The sequence below is a fragment of the Lepidochelys kempii genome, chromosome 18 (assembly GCF_965140265.1).
Source record: "Lepidochelys kempii isolate rLepKem1 chromosome 18, rLepKem1.hap2, whole genome shotgun sequence".
Classification (NCBI taxonomy): domain Eukaryota; kingdom Metazoa; phylum Chordata; order Testudines; family Cheloniidae; genus Lepidochelys; species Lepidochelys kempii.
The window spans coordinates 2,506,158-2,523,165 of NC_133273.1; the positions used below are offsets into that span (position 1 = coordinate 2,506,158).

Here is a 17,008-nt window from a genome sequence, read left to right on the forward strand (position 1 = left end):
CCCCTGCGCCCTCCACGCCTTTCCCTGCAAGTGCCCCCTGGCTCCCAGGCTGGGTCCACCCCCAGGAAGCACAGAACTCCTTGTCTGGGTGTCACAGGGCTTGGAGGTGCCACTCCACTGCCTATGGGTGCTCTCCCATAACGCTGGGCCCAAGCCCCTCAGCCTCAAGGCAGAGGGCCCATTGTACAGCCCCGTGGGCAGCCCAGCTCCTGGCTGCCTGCCAGGGGGGCCGAGAGCCACGATTCCGCAGGAGGAAATCACTGCAAACAGCATTGGGGCAGGCGGCCCCCTGAGCCAGGACAGGCAAGTGCTGCATGAACCAGTCGCACCACACAGCTCAGCCAGTGCCCCTCAGTCCTGAACCTGTAGCCCCCGGCTAACCCCCCATCCCTCCCCGCTCTGCCAAGCCCCTTCATCCCCACCCCCCGAGCTCTGCCAGGGCCCTCCATCCCCACCCCTGCTATCCCCACCCTGTCCCCTTCCATCCCCCACCCACAGCCCTGCCCTTGCCCCCCAGCTCTGTTGGGCCCCACCCCCATCCCTCTGCTATCCCCACCCCCCCCCAGCTCTGCCAGGGCCCCTCCATCCCCACCCTGTCCCCTTCCATCCCCCACCCACAGCCCTGCCCTTGCCCCCCAGCTCTGTTGGGCCCCACCCCCATCCCTCTGCTATCCCCACCCCCCCCAGCTCTGCCAGGGCCCCTCCATCCCCACCCCCTGTTATTCCTGCCCTGCCCCCCCAGTTCTGCCGGGGCCCCTCCATCCCCACCCACAGCCCCTGCTAGCCCTGCCCCCCAGCTCGGTTTCATTGCTGGTTGCCCTGTGCAGTGATGGCTAATGGCTCCAGCGAGGGCAGGAGTTACTCCATGTCTGGCCGGTGCTGTGGCGGGTACAACAGGGTCTCAGCACCCAGTGCGGTCATGATTACTGGCTCAGTGCAAGTCCACCAGCATGTACATGGGGGAGCTGAGCCCTCTGAGTCGGGCGCCTGCCCCCAGCTGACTCTGCAGGGCCAGGTCCTAGCCTGCTACTGGGACCCACATTCCAACACTGGCCTGGCCGACAGCCCCATCAGCAGCCCTCCCCTCCCAGCTGGGGAGTGCTCACCACCCCCTTCTGAACCCACAGCAAACCTTCCCCCCACAGCCCCAGCCTCTGGGAGGAAGGTGCAGCCGCGAGGGACCTTCCCACTGTCTCTATAGTCAGCTCCTTGCCCTGCTCTCAGACCCCTCCCCAGAACTGGGTGACGGGGCCAAACCAAACACCCTCCTCCTCCGTTCTCTTGCAGGGACCTAGGTTTGAATCCTGCCCCAGGTTGCAAGTGAAACGAGTTTACCGGGCTGAATTTCTGCAGAATGCCCCCTGCCCCGTGAGGGAAAGAGCATCTGAGGGACATGCAGGGCTGGACTAGCATGGCCCCTGGAGCTATCAATCAGTCTTTGAAAGGCAGATGCAGAAGTGGGTTTAAAAATTCTCTTTGACTCTGACACCAGCACTTCCCACAGCCTCCAGAGCCTGAGGTGTACCCCCAAACCTCAGCTGAGCTCTCAGCCCCAGCAAGCACCTTCCTCCTCCCAGATCCCGCTATCTGGGCCTGTTCACGGCTGACTCCCACCAACGGGGACACCTGCCCAGAGAGGAGGCAACCTCAGCTGGGGTAACTGAGAAGAGGAACTGAATCTAGGCAGGGAGTGGAGTCCAGTGGCTAGAGCAGGGGCTGAGAGGCAGGACTCCTAGGTTATATTCCCCAGCTGTCACTGACCTACTGGCATGGCACTCAGACTTGGTCATCAACATGGTCTCTTCTCAATGCATGACGCCCACCCGCTATATCGCCAGCACCCTCCAGCCCAGGGGTGCCAAGAGGAGGGAATGAGGAAGGCAAGTGTCTGAGCGGGAAACTGGGGCCCAGAAAAGGAACTTGCCAATGGCTACATGGTGAGCCAGTGGCCAGGCAGGGAATAGAACCCAGGAGTCCTGCTGCTGAGTCGTGGGCTCTCCCCATCAGGGCCTCTCTTCCTTGCCTGTAGGGAGGCTGCCGAGTGGCACAAACCCTGCTTCTCAGAGCTCTGGGTGCATGGGCACATCCCACACCCGTCCTCCCACTTGTTGCTCACAAATCGTCTGTACTTGGTCCCCGGTGTCACGGAGTGTGGGGGAGTCCAGACCCTGCACCCCTCTTCCTGGGATTCACTGAGACTCTCAGCCAGCCAGTAAAATGGAAGGTTTATTGGACAACAGGAACACAGTCCAAAACAGAGATTGTGGGTACACCCAGGACCCCTCAGTCAAGTCCTTCTGGGGGGCAGGGAGCTTAGACCCCAGCCCTGGGGTTCCCTGCGTTCCTCCACCCAGCCCCAAACTGAAACTAAACCCCCCCAGCAGGTTCCCTGCTGCAGCCTCCATCCACATTCCCGGGCAGAGGTGTCACCTCCCGCTCCCCCTCCCGGCTCAGGTTACGGGCTCTCAGGTCTCCCATTGAAACTCCCCTGCGGCATTCCCAGGTCAACACTCCCCACTCCCTGCTGCGTCACATCTCTCCCCCCTTCGAGACCGAACTGAGCGGGGTCACTGTGACCAGTGATCTGGGGAAGTTCGGGCCCCCCTCTCCGGGACAGCGCATCCGCTATCAGGTTGGCTCTTCCCTTCACGTGGACCACGTCCATGTCATAATCCTTCAGGAGCAGGCTCCAACTCAGGAGCTTGGCGTTGGCTCCTTTCATCTGGTGCAGCCAGGTCAGGGGAGAGTGGTCGGTGTAGACGGTGAAGTGTCGCCCGAAGAGATAGGGCTCTAGTTTCTTGAGGGCCCTCACCATGGCCAGGCACTCCTTCTCGATGGCCGCGTAGTGTTGCTCCTGGGGTAGCAACTTCTTGCTCGGGTACACGATGGGGTGTCTCTCCCCCTTTTCATCCTCCTGCATTAACACCGCCCCCAGTCCCGTGTCGGAGGCGTCGGTGAACACCACAAAGGGCTTGTCAAAGTCTGGGTTTGCCAGAACTGGGCCACTGACCAGAGCCTCCTTCAGCGCCCGGAAAGCCTCCTGGCATGCTCGGTCCAGACCACCTTGTCTGGCTTCCCCTTCTTGCATAGCTCAGAGATGGGGGTGGCTATGGCGCTAAAGTGGGGCACAAATCTTCGGTAGTATCCTGCCATCCCAATAAAGGCTTGGACCTGCTTTTTGGTGTGAGGAGCGGGCCAGTCTCTGATCACCTCCACCGTAGCTGGTTCTGGCTTTAGGTGGCCGCTCCCCACCCAATGGCCCATACTTCAGCCATCCCCACCTTGCAGTTCTCCGCTTTTACAGTCAGCCCAGCCCCCTGAAGTCGGTCCAGCACTTGTCTAACCTGGGACACGTGGTCCTCCCAGGTCTGGCTAAAGACACAGATGTCATCAATATACGCCATGGCAAAACTCTCCGTCCCCCTCAGTAGCTGATCCACCAGGCGCTGGAAGGTGGCTGGCACTCCCTTGAGGCCGAAAGGCAGGGTCAGGAACTCATAGAGCCCCAGAGGGGTGATAAAGGCAGATTTCAGCCGGGCATCTGCATCCAGCAGCACTTGCCAGTAGCCCTTTGTAAGGTCCACGGTGGTAAGGTACCAAGCTCCTCCCAGCTTGCCTAGGAGCTCATCAGGCCTGGGCATAGGGTAGGCATCCGATACAGCAATGGCATTGAGCTTCCAATAGTCCACACAGAACCGGACCGACCCATCCTTTTTGGGGACCAGCACCACCGGCGAGGCCCAAGGGCTGGCAGATGGCTGGATCACCCCCAAAGCCAGCATGTCCCGGACCTCTCTTTCCAGGTCCTGAGCAGTTTTCCCTGTGACTCGGAAGGGGGAGCATCTTATCGGTGGGTGTGACCCTGTCTGCACCCGGTGGACAGTCAGATTAGTGCGTCCAGGCTGGTTGGAAAACAGCTGTCGGTACGGATGCAGCACCTCCCTGACCTCAGCTTGCTGAGCAGGGGTTAGCTGATCCGAGAGGGGAATTGTTTCCATGGGGGAACCAGCTCTGGTCCCAGGGAATAGATCTACTAAAGGGTCATCTCCCTGCTCCTCCCACGGCCAACACCACATTCCCCCTGGCATAATATGGCTTCATCATATTCACATGGTACACCCGGCGGTGGTGCGCCCGGTTCGACAGCTCCACCACATAGTTTACCTCATTGAGCTGCTTGACAACCTTGAAAGGGCCCTCCCAGGCGGCCTGTAGTTTGTTCTTTCTCACGAGGATGAGAACCATCACCTGATCCCCGGTGGCGTAGGCACGGGCCCACGCCGTGCGGTCATACCAGACCTTCTGCTTCTTCTGGGCTCTGGCCAGATTCTCCCTGGCCAGGCCCATGAGTTCAGCCAGTCTCTCTCGGAAGATCAGGACATACTCCACCACTGACTCTCCATCGGGAGTGGCCTTCCCCTCCCATTCATCTCTCATCAGGTCCAGGGGGCCCCTCACCCTCCTTCCATATAACAGTTCGAAAGGCGAAAATCCGGTAGACTCCTGGGGCACCTCCCTGTACGCGAACAGCAGGTGAGGTAAGTACTTGTCCCAGTCCTGCGGGTTCTGGTTCATAAAGGTTTTCAGCATCATCTTTAGCGTCCCATTGAACTTCTGCACCAGCCCATTGGACTGGGGGTGATAAGCTGAGGCCCAGTCGTGCCGGACCCCACATTTCTCCCACAAGCACCGGAGCAGGGCCGACATGAAGTTGGAGCCTTGGTCTGTCAAGACTTCCTTGGGGAACCCCCACTCGGCTGAAAATGGTCAGGAGCGCATCGGCCACGGTGTCGGCTTCAATGGAAGCTAAGGGCACTGCCTCGGGGTAGCGGGTGGCGAAATCTACCACCACCAGAATGTATTTCTTCCCCGACCGGGCCGTCCTGCTGAGAGGCCCCACTATGTTCATAGCCACCTCCTAGAAAGGCTCCTTTATGATGGGCAAAGGTCTCAAAGCCGCTTTCCCCTTGTCCCGGGCCTTCCCCACCCTCTGACAGGGGTCACAGGATCGGCAATACTGCCGGACCGTGGTAAAGACCCCGGGCCAGTAAAAGTTCTGTAGCAACCTCTGCCGGGTGCGCCGGATTCCCTGGTGCCCTGCGAGGGGGATGTCATGGGCCAGGTACAGGAGCTTGCGGCGATACTTCTGGGGGACCACCAGCTGCCTCCTGATCCCACAGGACTCCACTTCCCCTGGGGGAGCCCATTCTCGGTACAGGAACCCCTTCTCCCACAGGAGCCTCTCCTGGCAACCTCTCCTCATGGTCCGTACCACACTGAGGTCGGCCAGGTCCCTGAGCTTCCGCAAGGAGGGATCTTAAATGGGGTCCTGCCCACCCCTGTCAGGGTCAGGTAGGTGTTGGGCACCACCCGATCTGGGGTCACCATCTCGGTCCGGGCCAGCGTCACCTCCGCGCCCGTATCCCAGTATCCATTGACCTTCCTCCCATCCACCTCCAGGGGAACAAGGCACTCTCTCCGGAGGGACAGCCCCGCGCCCACCCTGTAAACCGAGCACCCTGAGTCCAGAGCCTCCAGCCCTCTGGCGGAGCTGGCCGGGGGTACTCTTCCCTCCTGAGCAGGTGGTAAACTGGCAGCCCCCGCTTGCCTGGGTCGTCTGCCCCTCGTCCACCTGGGTCCCTACCCAGTTAACCCTGGGTAGGTTGGGTCTGCTCAGTTTGTCCCTGAGCCTGGGGCACTGGGTCCGTACGTGGCCTCTCTGGCCACAGTGATAGCAGCTCAGGTCACGTTGGTCCCCTCGAGTGGGTCGGAGGGGCCCGACGCCAGGCGTTCCCCTTGGGAGGGGGTTCTCCCTATTTCCCCGCTGGGAGGCCCTATGGTGACTCTCTCTCTGCATCGGGGGGGGGGGCTGTTCTTTTGGGACTCCCCCCGGCTACCCCCTGACCGACTGTTCACAAACTCGTCGGCCAGCTGCCCTGCGTGCTGGGGGTTCTCGAGCTTTTTGTCCACCAGCCACAGCCTCAGGTCGGAAGGGCACTGATCATACAGCTGCTCCAGTACGATTAGGTCAAGCAGGTCCTCTTTAGCTCGGGCCCCAGCTGTCCACTTGCGGGCATACCCCTGCATCCGGTTGGCCAGTTGTAGGTAGGTGACCTCAGGCGTTTTACGCTGACTCCGGAACCTTCTCCGGTACATCTCGGGGGTCAGCCCAAACTCACGGAGCAGGGCCTGTTTGAACAGTTCGTAGTCCCCTGCCTCCGCCCCTGTCATTCGGCTGTACACCTCCACGGCTTTGGGGTCCAGTAAGGGGGTGAGGAACTGGAGCCTGTCGGCAGGGTCAACCCTGTGCAGCTCACAGGCATTCTCAAAGGCCGTCAGGAAGCTATCTATGTCCTCCCCCTCCTTACGCTGGGCCAGGAAGCACTTATCAAAGCTCCTTGCCGTCTTGGGTCCCCCCGCACTCACCGCAGCCAGTGCCCCACTGCTCCTCAGCCTGGCCAGCTCCAGTTCATGCTGTCTTTGTTTCTCCTTCTCCTGACGTTCCCTCTCCTTCTCCTCCTGCTCATGTTGACGTTGTTTCTCCTCATGTTGACGTTGTTTTTCATGATCCTCCAGCTCCCTCATTTTCATCTCCCTCTCCCATTCCAGCCGCCTCCGCTCCAGGGATGGGGAGCTCTGCCGGGAGGATCCCCTGCTGGCTGCCAGGGTCAGGGTCCCCCAACCCCTCCCCCAGGCCTAGGTAGGAAGGGTCTCGGGATGTCCTGGGCAGCAGTCTGACCCCTCCCAGCCCGGTCAGGCCCCAGGGCCCGCGCTGCGTCCGCCGGGCAGCTTCCCTCAGGGACAGGGATCGGGTCATGCAAGCGATCCCTCTCCTCCAACTGGGCAATCAGCTGTTCCTTGGTGGACTTCCCGATGCGCAGCCCCCTCTGCCTGCTCAGCTCCACCAGGTCGCTCTTAAGGCGTTTAGCGTACATCTCCCTGCTGGCCCCTCGCAGGCCGGGCAGCTTCCCACGGTTTCCAGGAAAAACCCCTAGGGTACCAGTCCTTCTTGAGGTCACCACCTCTTTGCCAGGGTCGAGCGGCAGACTCCTCCGCCCCTGGGACCGCTCGCTGCAATCCCCGGGGGGACCCTGTTACTGCAAAAGTCCTTCTCTCTGGTCACACACTCCCAGGGGTTAACCGCCCCCTGGAACCGTCTCTCTGACTCTTCAGCACGCCTGGTCCCCGTCACTCCCCCTTCGTTTTACTGTTCCCCAGTCACTTACTGCAGGAAGCGCCATCCATGGGGTGCAGTACATCCCACCGCTGCCACCAGTTGTCACAGAGTGTGGGGGAGTCCAGGCCCTGCACCCCTCTTCCTGGGATTCACTGTGACTCTCAGCCAGCCAGTAAAATGGAAGGTATATTGGACAACAGGAACAGAGTCCAAAACAGAGCTTGTGGGTACAACCAGGACCCCTCAGTCACGTCCTTCTGGGGGGCAGGGAGCTTAGACCCCAGCCCTGGGGTTCCCTGTGTTCCTCCACCCAGCCCCAACTGAAACTAAACCCCCCCAGCAGGCTCCCTCCTGCAGCCTCTGTCCACATTCCCAGGCAGAGGTGTTACCTCCCCCACCCCCTCCTGGCTCAGGTGACAGGCTCTCAGGTCTCCCATTGAAACTCCCCCGCCACATTCCCAGGTCAACACTCCCCCTCCCTGCTGCGTCACACCTGGGGGCTGTGAGACAGACCCCCCCTCCCCACCCTCCGGCTCAGACCCTCAGAGGCTGGTGGAATCTGGCCCACGCCCAGATCCTTGCACCCAGTGCTGAGAGCTCACAGGCTCTTGAATACAGCTTCTGTCTAGCTCCCAGGTGCCTGGCGTGAGCAAACCCCTGCAGGGTCAAGCAAGAGACACCCCCTCCCGCATCTATCTGAGCCTCACAGGTACAGACCCGACCAACAGAGCAGGGGCAGAGCTGGAATAGCAGGTACTGGTGCAGGGCAGAGCATGGGGAGATCACAAAACCGGGGGAGGGTGGCCAGAACTGGACTAGTAAAGTGGGCAGGAAATAGGCTGCAGATCAGGACTTGCAGAGCTGGGTTTGGGAGGGGAGCCCAGGGCTGGGAAAGGAGGGGGCTGCAGGTTGAGATTAAGGGGTGCTGGCAGAGCTGTGTGTGGGGAGCCAAGGGCTGGGATAGGAAGGGGGCTGCAGGTCAGGATTAAGGGGCACCGGCAGCCCAGGTCCGGGGCAGCGGGGGGCTGCGGGTCGGGAGTGAGGGGCACCGGCTGAGATGTGTTGGGGGGAGCCCAGGTCCGGGGCAGCGGGGGGCTGCGGGTCGGGAGTGAGGGGCACCGGCTGAGATGTGTTGGGGGGAGCCCAGGTCCGGGGCAGCGGGGGGCTGCGGGTCGGGAGTGAGGGGCACCGGCAGAGATGTGTTGGGGGGAGCCCAGGTCCGGGGCAGCGGGGGGCTGCGGGTCGGGAGTGAGGGGCACCGGCTGAGATGTGTTGGGGGGAGCCCAGGTCCGGGGCAGCGGGGGGCTGCGGGTCGGGAGTGAGGGGCACCGGCTCAGATGTGTTGGGGGGAGCTCAGGTCCGGGGTAGCGGGGGGCTGCGGGTCGGGAGTGAGGGGCACCGGCAGAGATGTGTTGGGGGGAGCCCAGGTCCGGGGCAGCGGGGGGCTGCGGGTCGGGAGTGAGGGGCACCGGCAGAGATGTGTTGGGGGGAGCCCAGGTCCGGGGTAGCGGGGGGCTGCGGGTCGGGAGTGAGGGGCACCGGCAGAGATGTGTTGGGGGGAGCCCAGGTCCGGGGCAGAGGGGGGCTGCGGGTCGGGAGTGAGGGGCACCGGCAGAGATGTGTTGGGGGGAGCCCAGGTCCGGGGCAGCGGGGGGCTGCGGGTCGGGAGTGAGGGGCACCGGCAGAGTTGCATGAGCAACTTTGCCCAGCCCCCGTCCATTCTGCCCAGCTCGGTTGCGGTGCTCAGGGACCCGTCTCTGCCCACAGATGCCGGGTGCTCCCCAGGGGGCGGCGATCCCAGGCGAGTGGCCCTGCGTGGGGGCACCTACCCTCCGTAGGCTCCGAAGGTGAAGCTCCGCTTCCTGGAGCTCATGCCGGCGGGCACGGGCAGGCCCAGCTGTCGGAGCCGGGGACGCTGGTGACAGCCTGTCCCGATCCCCGGCTGCTGCAGCTGCAGAGTCTAGAGCCAGTTACACCACGGGCCTCGCCTCGCTGCCTCCCCGCCCACTCCAGCGTCCGTCCCGCCCCAGCTCTGCCCGGCTCCAGCCAGCACAGACGGGCAGGCCCTGGCTCTGCCAACAGGCAAGCGTCACCCGGCAACCCCGCCGGGCCCCCGAAGCAGAGAAGCACCGGGAGCAGCTGGGGAGGGGCTGCCCAGGGAGCCATTAACTCTGCGTCTCCACTGGGCACCAGGGAGCCCATTAGCTGAGTGGGGCTGGTGCCAGCCGTTCACCCATGGGAGCCCGACTGGCACCAGCCACCTCTCTCATGGGCACAGAGACCCAGCCCCCAATCACACCATCACGGCTGGGGCCTCGGCCTCACCCACACCCGTTGGTGCAGGGTTAACACCATCAGCACGAGGAGCCACAAGCAGGGGCGCTCTCCTCTAGGCCACAGCTGGTCCCCAACCCGGCACTGCCACGGGGAAGCTCACAGCAGCATCACAAACCTACACACTGGGCATCACAGCATCGAACTGGAGAGAGGGAGCTGTACAAAACAGGGGGAGGTGGAGGGGATGGGTACATTTGGGGGGGCTACACAAAATGGTGGGAGAGCCTGGGCCTATTTGGGGGGTGCACAGAAAAATAGGGGGTCTGGGAGTATTTGGGGGGGCTGCACGAATGGGGGGCTGAGGATGTTGGGGAGGCTGCACAGAACAGGAGGGGGCTGGGCGTGTTGGGGGGATGCACAGAACAGGAGGGGGGCTGGGCGTGTTGGGGGGCTGCACAGAATGGGGGGCTGGGCGTGTTTGGGGAGCTGCACAGAACAGGAGGGGGGCTGGGCGTGTTGGGGGGATGCACAGAACAGGAGGGGGGCTGGGCGTGTTGGGGGGATGCACAGAATGGGGGGGCTGCACACAGCAGACGGGGGGCTGGGCGTGTTGGGGGGATGCACAGAACAGGAGGGGGGCTGGGTGTGTTGGGGGGATGCACAGAAAAGGAGGGGGGCTGGGCGTGTTGGGGGGATGCACAGAATGGGGGGCTGGGTGTGTTTGGGGGGCTGCACAGAATGGGGGGCTGGGCGTCTTGGGGGGATGCACAGAACAGGAGGGGGGCTGAGTGTGTTGGGGGGATGCACAGAACAGGAGGGGGGCTGGGCGTGTTGGGGGGCTGCACAGAATGGGGGGGCTGCACACAGCAGACGGGGGGCTGGGCGTGTTGGGGGGATGCACAGAACAGGAGGGGGGCTGGGCGTGTTGGGGGGGATGCACAAAACAGGAGGGGGGCTGGGCGTGTTTGGGGGGCTGCACAGAACAGGAGGGGGCTGGGGTGTTGGGGGGCTGCACAGAATGGGGGGGCTGCACAGAGCAGACGGGGGGCTGGGCGTGTTGGGGGGATGCACAGAACAGGAGGGGGGCTGGGCGTGTTGGGGGGCTGCACAGAATGGGGGGGCTGCACACAGCAGACGGGGGGCTGGGCGTGCTGGGGGGATGCACAGCACAGGAGGGGGGCTGGGCGTGTTGGGGGGATGCACAGAACAGGAGGGGGGCTGGGCGTGTTGGGGGATGCACAGAACAGGAGGGGGCTGGGCGTGTTGGGGGGATGCACAGAATGGGGGGCTGGGTGTGTTTGGGGGGCTGCACAGAACAGGAGGGGTGCTGGGCGTGTTGGGGGGCTGCACAGAACAGAAGGGGGGCTGGGCGTGTTGGGGGGATGCACAGAACAGGAGGGGGGCTGGGCGTGTTGGGGGGATGCACAAAACAGGAGGGGGGCTGGGCGTGTTGGGGGATGCACAGAACAGGAGGGGGGCTGGGCGTGTTGGGGGGATGCACAGAACAGGAGGGGGCTGGGTGTGTTCGGGGGATGCACAGAATGGGGGGGCTGGGCGTGTTGGGGGGATGCACAGAATGGGGGGGCTGGGTGTGTTGGGGGGATGCACAGAACAGGAGGGGGGCTGGGCGTGTTGGGGGGCTGCACAGAATGGGGGGGCTGCACACAGGAGACGGGGGGCTGGGCGTGTTGGGGGGGATGCACACAGCAGACGGGGGGCTGGGCGTGTTGGGGGGGATGCACAGAACAGGAGGGGGGCTGGGCGTGTTGGGGGGATGCACAGAACAGATGGGGGCTGGGCGTGTTGGGGGGATGCACAGAATGGGGGGGGCTGGGCGTGTTGGGGAGGATGCACAGAACAGGAGGGGGGCTGGGTGTGTTGGGGGGCTGCACAGAATGGGGGGGGCTGGGCGTGTTGGGGGGGATGCACAGAACAGGAGGGGGGCTGGGCGTGTTGGGGGGCTGCACAGAATGGGGGGGCTGGGTGTGTTGGGGGGGATGCACAGAACAGGAGGGGGGCTGGGTGTGTTGGGGGGATGCACAGAACAGATGGGGGCTGGGCGTGTTGGGGGGATGCACAGAATGGGGGGGCTGGGCGTGTTGGGGGGATGCACAGAACGGGGGGGCTGGGCGTGTTGGGGGGGATGCACAGAACAGGAGGGGGGCTGGGCGTTTTGGGGGGCTGCACAGAATGGGGGGGGCTGGGCGTGTTGGGGGGGATGCACAGAACAGGAGGGGGGCTGGGCGTGTTGGGGGGCTGCACAGAATGGGGGGGGCTGGGTGTGTTGAGGGGGATGCACAGAACAGGAGGGGGCTGGGCGTGTTGGGGGGCTGCACAGAATGGGGGGGCTGCACACAGCAGACGGGGGGCTGGGTGTGTTGGGGGGATGCACAGAATGGGGGGGCTGGGCGTGTTGGGGGGCTGCACAGAACAGATGGGGGCTGGGCGTGTTGGGGGGGATGCACAGAACAGGAGGGGGGCTGGGCGTGTTGGGGGGCTGAACAGAATGGGGGGGCTGGGTGTGTTGGGGGGGTGCACAGAACAGGAGGGGGGCTGGGTGTGTTGGGGGGGATGCACAGAATGGGGGGGCTGCACACAGCAGACGGGGCCTGGGTGTGTTGGGGGGGATGCACAGAACAGGAGGGGGGCTGGGTGTGTTGGGGGGGATGCACAGAATGGGGGGGCTGCACACAGCAGACGGGGGGCTGGGTGTGTTGGGGGGGATGCACAGAACAGGAGGGGGGCTGGGCGTGTTGGGGGGATGCACAGAATGGGGGGGCTGGGTGTGTTGGGGGGGATGCACAGAACAGGAGGGGGGCTGGGCGTGTTGGGGGGCTGAACAGAATGGGGGGGCTGCACACAGCAGACGGGGGGCTGGGCGTGTTGGGGGGGATGCACAGAACAGATGGGGGCTGGGCGTGTTGGGGGGATGCACAGAACAGGAGGGGGGCTGGGCGTGTTGGGGGGCTGCACAGAATGGGGGGGCTGGGTGTGTTGGGGGGATGCACAGAACAGGAGGGGGGCTGGGCGTGTTGGGGGGATGCACAGAACAGGAGGGGGGCTGGGCGTGTTGGGGGATGCACAGAACAGGAGGGGGGCTGGGCGTGTTGGGGGGCTGCACAGAATGGGGGGGCTGGGTGTGTTGGGGGGATGCACAGAACAGGAGGGGGGCTGGGCGTGTTGGGGGATGCACAGAACAGGTGGGGGGCTGGGCGTGTTGGGGGGATGCACAGAATGGGGGGGCTGCACACAGCAGACGGGGGGCTGGGCGTGTTGGGGGGGATGCACAGAACAGGAGGGGGGCTGGGCGTGTTGGGGGGCTGCACAGAATGGGGGGCTGGGTGTGTTGGGGGGGATGCACACAGCAGACGGGGGGCTGGGCGTGTTGGGGGGCTGCACAGAACAGATGGGGGCTGGGCGTGTTGGGGGGGATGCACAGAACAGGAGGGGGGCTGGGCGTGTTGGGGGGGATGCACAGAACAGATGGGGGCTGGGCGTGTTGGGGGGGCTGCACAGAATGGGGGGCTGGGCGTGTTGGGGGGCTGCACAGAACAGGAGGGGGGCTGGGTGTGTTGGGGGGATGCACAGAACAGATGGGGGCTGGGCGTGTTGGGGGGCTGCACAGAATGGGGGGGCTGGGCGTGTTGGGGGGGCTGCACAGAATGGGGGGCTGGGCGTGTTGGGGGGCTGCACAGAACAGGAGGGGGGCTGGGTGTGTTGGGGGGGATGCACAGAACAGGAGGGGGGCTGGGCGTGTTGGGGGGGCTGCACACAGCAGACGGGGGGCTGGGTGTGTTGGGGGGGATGCACAGAACAGGAGGGGGGCTGGGCGTGTTGGGGGGATGCACAGAACAGGAGGGGGGCTGGGCGTGTTGGGGGGCTGAACAGAATGGGGGGGCTGCACACAGCAGACGGGGGGCTGGGCGTGTTGGGGGGGATGCACAGAATGGGGGGGCTGGGCGTGTTGGGGGGATGCACAGAACAGGAGGGGGGCTGGGCGTGTTGGGGGATGCACAGAACAGATGGGGGCTGGGCGTGTTGGGGGGCTGCACAGAATGGGGGGGCTGGGTGTGTTGGGGGGATGCACAGAACAGGTGGGGGGCTGGGCGTGTTGGGGGGCTGCACAGAATGGGGGGGCTGCACACAGCAGACGGGGGGCTGGGCGTGTTGGGGGGGATGCACAGAACAGGAGGGGGGCTGGGCATGTTGGGGGGCTACACAGAACATATGGGGGCTGGGCGTGTTGGGGGGCTGCACAGAATGGGGGGCTGGGTGTGTTGGGGGGATGCACACAGCAGACGGGGGGCTGGGCGTGTTGGGGGGCTGCACAGAACAGATGGGGGCTGGGCGTGTTGGGGGGGATGCACAGAACAGGAGGGGGCTGGGCGTGTTGGGGGGCTGCACAGAATGGGGGGGCTGCACACAGCAGACGGGGGGCTGGGCGTGTTGGGGGGCTGCACACAGCAGACGGGGGGCTGGGCGTGTTGGGGGGCTGCACACAGCAGACGGGGGCTGGGCGTGTTTGGCCCCCTTTGGCCACAACCCCGAGGCAGCGTGAGCCCGACACGCTTGTGGATTGTCCCCCCGCAGCGCAGGGGCGGGGAGCAGGTTGCTCAGCAGTGGGGGAGGGGAGGGACACTGGCAGCCCTTGTTCTGTGCCCCAGGGCAGCGCCCACTCAGCCCAGCTCCGCTCCTGGGGCGCCTGCCGGGCTGGGCGGGGGGCGGGGGAGGAATTCCCGGCACCGGGGGCCGGCAGGGAAATCAGTTGGGGTTGGGGCAGAGTATCGGGTTATAGGGCGGCCAAGCACCGCCCCCAGCCCCCCACTATACAGCCCTGCACGACCCCCCACTCTATACCCTTGCAGCACCCTATACAAACACACGCTATATTCCTACACACAGACACACACTGTGCCCCCTCACAACCCTACACACACACACTGTGCCCCCCTCACAACCCTACACACACAGACACACTGTACCCCCTCACAACCCTACACACACACACTATGCCCCCCTCACAACCCTACACACACACTGTACCCCCCGCACAACCCTACACACAGACACACTGTACCCCCCGCACAACCCTACACACAGACACACTGTACCCCCCGCACAACCCTACACACAGACACACACTGTACCCCCTGCACAACCCTACACACAGACACACTCTACCCCCGCACAACCCTACACACACAGACACACTGTACCCCCCGCACAACCCTACACACACAGACACACTGTACCCCCCGCACAACCCTACACACAGACACACACTGTACCCCCTGCACAACCCTACACACAGACACACTCTACCCCCCGCACAACCCTACACACAGACACACACTGTACCCCCTGCACAACCCTACACACAGACACACTCTACCCCCCGCACAACCCTACACACAGACACACTGTACCCCCTGCAGAACCCTACACACAGACACACTCTACCCCCCGCACAACCCTACACACAGACACACACTGTACCCCCTGCACAACCCTACACACAGACACACTCTACCCCCCGCACAACCCTACACACACACACACTGTACCCCCTGCACAACCCTACACACAGACACACTCTACCCCCCGCACAACCCTACACACAGACACACTGTACCCCCCGCACAACCCTACACAGACACACTGTACCCCCGCACAACCCTACACACAGACACACTGTACCCCCCGCACAACCCTACACACAGACACACTGTACCCCCCCCACAACCCTACACACAGACACACACTGTACCCCCTGCACCACCCTACACACACACACACTGTACCCCCTGCACAACCCTACACACAGACACACTGTACCCCCCGCACAACCCTACACACAGACACACTGTACCCCCCCCACAACCCTACACACAGACACACTGTACCCCCTGCACCACCCTACACACACACACACTGTACCCCCCGCACAACCCTACACACAGACACACTGTACCCCCTGCACAACCCTACACACACACACACTGTACCCCCCGCACAACCCTACACACACACACACTGTACCCCCCGCACAACCCTACACACACACACTGTACCCCCCGCACAACCCTACACACAGACACACTGTACCCCCCGCACAACCCTACACACACACACACTGTACCCCCCGCACAACCCTACACACACACACACTGTACCCCCTGCACAACCCTACACACAGACACACACTGTACCCCCCGCACAACCCTACACAGACACACACTGTACCCCCTGCACAACCCTACACACACACACACACTGTACCCCCCGCACAACCCTACACACACACACACTGTACCCCCTGCACAACCCTACACACAGACACACTCTACCCCCCGCACAACCCTACACACACACACACTGTACCCCCCGCACAACCCTACACACAGACACACACTGTACCCCCCGCACAACCCTACACACAGACACACTGTACCCCCCGCACAACCCTACACACAGACACACACTGTACCCCCGCACAACCCTACACACAGACACACTGTACCCCCCGCACAACCCTACACACAGACACACACTGTACCCCCTGCACCACCCTACACACACACACACTGTACCCCCTGCACAACCCTACACACAGACACACTGTACCCCCCGCACAACCCTACACACAGACACACTGTACCCCCTGCACAACCCTACACACACACACTGTACCCCCCGCACAACCCTACACACAGACACACACTGTACCCCCCGCACAACCCTACACACAGACACACACTGTACCCCCTGCACAACCCTACACACACACACACTGTACCCCCCGCACAACCCTACACACAGACACACTGTACCCCCTGCACCACCCTACACACACACACACTGTACCCCCCGCACAACCCTACACACAGACACACACTGTACCCCCTGCACAACCCTACACAGACACACACTGTACCCCCTGCACAACCCTACACAGACACACTGTACCCCCCGCACAACCCTACACACAGACACACTGTACCCCCCGCACAACCCTACACAGACACACACTGTACCCCCTGCACCACCCTACACACACACACACTGTACCCCCCGCACAACCCTACACACAGACACACACTGTACCCCCTGCACAACCCTACACACAGACACACACTGTACCCCCTGCACAACCCTACACACAGACACACACTGTACCCCCCGCACAACCCTACACAGACACACACTGTACCCCCTGCACAACCCTACACACACACACACACTGTACCCCCCGCACAACCCTACACACACACACACTGTACCCCCTGCACAACCCTACACACAGACACACTCTACCCCCCGCACAACCCTACACACACACACACTGTACCCCCTGCACAACCCTACACACAGACACACACTGTACCCCCCGCACAACCCTACACACAGACACACACTGTACCCCCCGCACAACCCTACACACAGACACACTGTACCCCCCGCACAACCCTACACACAGACACACACTGTACCCCCCGCACAACCCTACACACAGACACACTGTACCCCCTGCACAACCCTACACACAGACACACT

At 63.3% G+C, this 17,008-nt stretch overlaps 1 protein-coding gene across 16 annotated transcripts in view; it reads right to left on the reverse strand.

The window, feature by feature from the left end:
- RAP1GAP (RAP1 GTPase activating protein) overlaps window positions 1-17,008 on the reverse strand; it is a 185,431-nt gene that overhangs the window by 141,023 nt on the left and 27,400 nt on the right. For 8 of the 16 annotated variants that reach the window (XM_073316427.1, XM_073316413.1, XM_073316428.1 and 5 more), the window contains exon 1: window positions 9,007-9,148. The exons of 1 other annotated variant lie outside the window; for it this stretch is intronic. In XM_073316427.1, the coding sequence (XP_073172528.1) occupies window positions 9,007-9,050 (44 nt within the window). In that variant the 5' untranslated portion in view covers window positions 9,051-9,148. Of the gene's footprint in view, window positions 1-9,006; window positions 9,154-17,008 lie in introns of those variants that run through there. 7 more of the 16 variants (XM_073316421.1, XM_073316426.1, XM_073316417.1 and 4 more) reach the window with 3 other exon arrangements.